Genomic DNA, 6,291 nt, shown 5'->3' with positions numbered 1-6,291 from the left:
TATATATATTAAGCAATATTTTTCCACAGAAAATACAAAATGTAAAAATTGTGTGTTTAGTGATTCAGGTAACTAATGTTTGTCCCACTATAGAAATTGTAAATGATATTAAAAAAATTAAAGACTGAAATTGTTCAGATAAAAACCAAGCTAAGAAAGTTCTTCCTTTGTATCTTAACTTGTTAATGTGGGCGTTCTCCACCTTGGCAATGTGTTGYAATTTCTGGATATATGGATTAGATCAGTTGAAATGCAGGATACAGTATTGAATGTAAACACTAAGCGCACACTGTGCATGCGATTGATTACATGAAGCAACACAAATAGTTCAGTTTAAAAAAATAATTTTATGCAAGCATGACAAGCAATAACAAACAGCATTGCTCAAACTCAGAGGACATGTTTGTGTTTGACTTATTTCAGACAGTGTTTTATATTGGTATTGAGTAGCTGTTGGTGTTAACACCCATTTGAAAATCTTATTGATAATTCAAACTGAGACAACCTGACCTAATTGTACTGCAGGTAAGATATTGACTTTTAGAAATAAATGCATTGTTCAAAATGGTATGTCTGAATAAAACAGGAATCCACTGGATTCTTARAACTTTATTCTCAATCTTCTGACTCCAGYCAGGTTCATAACTGCAGCACAGGTCTCAGCAKAAGACCTTGGGCTGAACCAAAACAAAACACAGGAGCCCTGCTCTGAACAGAGACTCTGCAACACTAACAACTTCTTTCTGCTGTAATAATGAATTGACCTTATAATGTACAGCTCTTCCTGGTTACACCTCTGGAGGTGTTACTTTTACGTCAGACGTAGAATGTAACTCATTTTTGTTTACTAATTTTTTAGAGTTGTCATTTTTGTACAGACAACTAAATTATATTTGTTTATCCATTTTTGTCTGTACCTATTAACAAGTAAACACTTTTTATTTGAATGCATAAAAAAATCCAGTTCTAGCATTTGGGGGCCTTTTTACCACGAGGGGCTCAAACGTACATGACAGCTGCAGTTCACTGACTGTCCAGCAGGGGACGCGATGCAACACTGTAGATGTGAAACAGTAGAGTTTAACACAACAGAATAAGAAGATACCTGTATTTTGTATTTTGCTGTACTTTCAGGTATAAAAATAACAGGTAAGACCAGACGAACAAAATACACGCATGTGCTGTTTTTTTTCTACACGTCTTCTCTCACCGGGAATGGGTTGCACAGAATGCTGTATTTTGTTAAAATAGAAGGAGACGTGCTAAAGTTTTGTTGGTAAATAGCATTTTTAGCTAATAGCTTTAACCAAACGTGGTTTCATGTTGAGGTTTAAAACCCAGTTGAGTTTCAAGCTATATTTTAAATTATTATCTAAGCAGTTGTGTCACTTAAAGGCGATTTATGTTTTTGAAACTGAAACGATACAATAATCTGTATCATAATCATGCTAGTCATTTAGCCACAAAGCCCAGYAATCCAAACTCTGTTAAAATATTTAGGATTTTTAGATTTACTTTCGAATAAGTCAAGCATAGGAACATATTACCACACATTTGTGCGTTTATTTACAGTTCTACAATCGCAACATTCATTCGGTTTTCACACAAAGTCACCATAACTCGTAATAATTGTTTTAGCTTGGTGTTTACTTTTTGTATTTGGTTGGATCACGGAACTGTATCGGTTTTCTGTTGCCAGGGCAAATCAATCTTTATTACAGCTTTGTTTATTCTTATTGACGTGACTAAAACCACACACACACACACACACACACAAAGAGATAAACAAAAATGTACTAACCTACTTCAAAACGCCAGCACATCAAACACAGATTTAAAACACAAAAGTRTATARCTTTAGGAAGCCATTAATGATCATAAATCTGGGGAAATTTAAAAACCTTTCTAAATAAACATTGATTTGGACACCATCTCAGCTGTGCCATAAGGTCACCTGATTGCATACCAGCAAATCCTTACTAACCAAATCWGAGGTAGCTTCATTAGTTCCTGCTTGTCAAACAGTAAACATTTATGTCTTCTTTTCCTTTATGTGTATGCATAAGTGTGGTGTGTGTAAATGTTATCCTCACATTTATTTGGTGAAATACCAGAGATGTTACATTTTTAAACTTTAGCCTCAATCCTCTTTAAGTGTGACAGTGTGGGAGTCCCAGCTGCTGCCTGGCTAAGCCTGAGCTGAGAGGAGATCAACTCAAGAAGCCTGCCAATTTGTGTTTCAACTCAGGTGTTGACTGACCGGATAGGAAGTTTTACTACTACGTGTARCTGACAGCCTTTTTTTTATTAGTCCATCTGCTCATTTTCACACTCTGTTTTTCATTGTCTGCTTGTCAGGATGGCACAGTTGGGGGCCGTCTTCTCTATAATCGCTGCTCTTGGAGGAGCAGCTCTCTTAGCATCTGTTCACAAGATTGATGAAGGGCACACTGGAGTGTACTACAGGTGAGTCCTCAGGATGTACTGCTGTTTGTTGTGTGCATGAGAATGTGTTGTTAATGAGACTGCAGAGATTTGAGCCTGTGTTTTAAAGCTGTTTGGAAACAGTGTGGGAACACTCACACTGTGAAGGTTTTAAATTGTTCCACATACCAGCACTGTTGTGCCTGAAGAGCCCACATTGGCATCTTACGGCACATGGGCCAAATCTGGCCTTATTGTTTTCATCCAGCCCACAGGAGGTCAATGAAAAATCAAAGATCAAATATAACTCATTCTGCATGAAATCTCAAAATCCTAGCTTTTATTTTAAAACAGTTTTGTCAGTGCTTTAATTTAAGATGAGCCCTGGTGTTTGTAGCAGCTTTACACTGAGACTAGAGTTTGCAGGAGATTTAGGAGTTTATCAGGATCATCAACTTACTTGATGCAGGACTAGAAGCTGGAAGTTGAAGCCACATTGTTAGGTCCCTCCTTCATAAACACGTGAAAGATTTTCCTGACTAAAAGATAAAAATACTATTCAGGTATTGACAGTTTTTGTTTTGCTACTGTGTGTTCAAACAAGCACATTTAAATACATTTAGGCTTTTCAGGTAATAAAGTGTGACTGTGTTGCTGTAGCCTGTTAGGCAGCTGTGGGAGTGTGTTGGTGAGACTTTGTATCAGTTGTACATCATCATCATCATCATCATCATCCCAMATCCTTCAGCCCAGACTCTKCCTCCAAAAATAAAACGACAGCTCCCAAGACAACTGAGATTTGGCTGTCAGCTTTGGACAGTGGAATATAGTTGAGCTGCTTCTTCCATCTTTATTTATGTTGTTTGTCAGAACACAGGAAAAATACAAAGACTAATACAGAATGTAGAGTTTGTAAAAGTATCTGGTCTTGTGACTTGGGTGATTGAATTTAATTTGTAGAGAACAGATTGCTGTTTTTTAAGGATTAAAAATCTAGGTAAATCCAGATTGGACCCACAAACACACAGAATTATGACTATTCTCATGATAAAACTTTAAAAATATGATTTGAACATTCAGGCATGGAGCAATCAAGACTAGTTTGGTGAAATCTTACAAAATGGTCATATAACATAGAAGCAACAACACTAAAAAAATCAGTACACTGTTCTCTGATGGGGAGTTTGTTAAAGTCTGTTTGGAGGATTCTGCTACATATGAATAACCTCTCTGTCCTTCACATCTACCACAGGTTTKTAACATGTATTCTGGTGAAAAAGAAATATAAAGATTGCTGTTTAATTTYGGTATCTCGGTGCTGCTGTCTGAAGTGTTGCAGAACATGCATAGGTTTTCCACAGCTGTTTTTCTGAATGTTCTCTAAAACGTAAAATTTAAAAGATTAAGTTTAATATGTCAGTATGATGGGTTCAGATTTTTATTTCTCAGTTAGTTTACTTACAGCATCTAATGACAATCATGTTTAATGCTAAAGTTTCTAATCGGTGGTTTAGCTTGTTGCTCTGGCCCTCCTCAGCAGTCCCAGGTCCATATGTGGCTCTTTGGGAAAATGAGTCGCGCATCAGTTCTTTAGAGCAAAACGTGGGTTGAAGACACGTGTGTCAACATCTGTGTGAGTGGTGGGCCGTGTTTTTAGAGCAAAGTCAAATAATCAAAGTATTTTCCTTGTTTAATGAGCTGTTTAAACTAAATTCCTCTTCCTATGATCCATGTTGGTGTTGGCCAWAGCACTAAGTCTTTCCTGTAAAATTCATTAGAAAAGATGTTTTGTCTTGTTTGGATTGAATCTGATGGAGCCTTCCAAGGAAAAGTACAATAAAAGACAAAGAGATTACAGCGCATGCTTTACTTCCTCCTGCTTGCTGAACGAGGACAACTATAAGACTTGTTGTTTCTCTTCATCTTTTTACAGTGAAGTTGAAGCGTTTGAACATTTTCAAAAGGAATATGCTCAAACGTTTCTGTCGTGTGTGTGTGTGTGTGTGTGTGTGTGTGTGTGTGTGTGTGTGTGTGCGCGCGCGCGCGTTTGAAACAGGGGAGGGGCTCTCCTGACTACAACCAGTGGGCCAGGTTTCCACCTCATGCTTCCTTTCATCACCACCTTCAAGTCTGTTCAGGTAACATAAAGTTAATTATTATTACTGTTATTATGCCAACTGTTGCTTATTATGTAGTAGTATAGTACCGTAGTATCCTTTATTTAACCAGGAAAATTGACTCATTGAGATTTAAAACCTCTTTTCCAAGAGTGACCTGGCTAAGACAGCAGCAAAGAATAATAAAATAAAATAAAAAAGAAACACACAGAAACAAAAACAACAAATCCAAATTTCAAAACACAAAACTAACAGACGTCACATAACTAAACTTGAGGGCATCTACAGGTGCCAAGTGATCTGGTGTCTCTGTCCTTTAAAATTGATTTGAATTGTCCCAAGGTAACAAGAGATAACTTGAAATCCTCCTGTGAGTTATTCCAAGTGTCAGGAGCRGAAAATCTAAAGGCCTTTTCACCAAGTTCAGTTGTAACTTTTGGCACCTGCATCATAATGGGGTCCTGAGARCGCAGATCATAATGGCTACAGGTTCTAGACAGAAATGAGCATAAATATAATGGAAGATGCCCAAGAATGCATTTATAGATAAAAATCAGCCAGCGAGAGAGTCTACGAACGGTCAAAGATGGACATTTCACTGTAGTATACAAAGTGCAGTGATGTGTTCGMTAGCTACAGTTTGTCATGAAACGCAGTGCATGTATTGACATTAAACACGAAAATCTGAACCCCTTCACCAGAACATCTGACGTGTACACACCACAATGAACAGTGCAATAGCCTTAGACACACACAGCCAGTATGCTTTAGTTGGCCTTTTTTCTGAAATTTGGGCTTTTTGGCTTCATTTCCACAAAATCAGCTTCTGGCTGGATTTCTCCACACAAAGTGTGAACCTGGCTCCCACAGGTTTCTAACACTTCTCCGCTTATGACACTGCTGAATGTCCAATTTTCATGGGAAGTGAGCATGATTTGTTTTTTGTTTGCTACTCTAACTTTCTGGTGCAGTGTGTTGTTCTTTTTGTTGTTGTTGTTCGTTTTGCTTGAACTTGAAATGTTGAAACTTGCTGCAACAAGACTCCTACCTCATGAGGTGGGATGAGACAAGACATTAGGTTGAGGAAACAAGATTTTGCTAGCTCTCCTCTGATTTCCCATGAGCCTCTTCAGACCTTAAGAGGGCGCTCAGTCTTTTCACAAAGACACAAACCTGATCAAGGAACAACTTTATTTTTCAATATAATCTCAAAGACAAGCACTTTTTTCTGTTTCTATTCATCAGCAATATCCTATGATTTTCTGTTATATTTTAAATGGTACACTTATATCAGGGCGATAGCACTCCAGCACCGTGCTGGATCTCCAGGAAAAAAAATAAGACAGTTTGCCCAGAGATTTAACAAACACAGATCTAACAGAATCACAGCTTTCACTTTAAACACGCTAGACAGGCCAACTAGCCAATCAGACACAGGGTGGGGGCGGGACTTGGATATCAGCAAAACTTTGATTCTGATCCAACAGAAGAGGGAGCAATGCTCAAACTAAAATGATATATTTCTATATTTGTCAGAACAAGTTTGAAAAATAATTGGAGACAAAATTGAAGCTGGCAGCTTTTTTAAAGTGGTAATATCATGTAAAATCAACTTTTTAGAGTTTTATATCATGTTATAATGCTTTACTCTCATAAAAACATGCCCAAAGCCTTGCTTTGACTCATTCATGAGTGTTTGAGAAATCCTGCAGTTTTTAGAAAGCCATGCTGAGGAGCAAAATGACAGGTG

At 37.6% G+C, this 6,291-nt stretch overlaps 1 protein-coding gene across 3 annotated transcripts in view; it reads left to right on the top strand.

The window, feature by feature from the left end:
• Positions 1 to 1,049: 1,049 nt before the first annotated feature.
• LOC106531303 (erlin-2) overlaps positions 1,050 to 6,291 on the top strand; it is a gene marked incomplete at its 3' end in the record, with an annotated part of 24,747 nt that continues 19,505 nt past the window's right edge. The window contains 3 exon segments of one of the 3 annotated variants that reach the window (XM_014027131.1): positions 1,050 to 1,149; positions 2,359 to 2,466; positions 4,481 to 4,562. In XM_014027131.1, the coding sequence (XP_013882585.1) occupies positions 2,360 to 2,466; positions 4,481 to 4,562 (189 nt within the window). 3 annotated transcript variants of the gene reach the window in all.

This window comes from Austrofundulus limnaeus, unplaced genomic scaffold (genome assembly GCF_001266775.1).
Source record: "Austrofundulus limnaeus strain Quisiro unplaced genomic scaffold, Austrofundulus_limnaeus-1.0 Scaffold618, whole genome shotgun sequence".
In the NCBI taxonomy this organism is placed as follows: Eukaryota; Metazoa; Chordata; class Actinopteri; order Cyprinodontiformes; family Rivulidae; genus Austrofundulus; species Austrofundulus limnaeus.
This window is presented reverse-complemented; position numbering and strand designations above follow the sequence as displayed.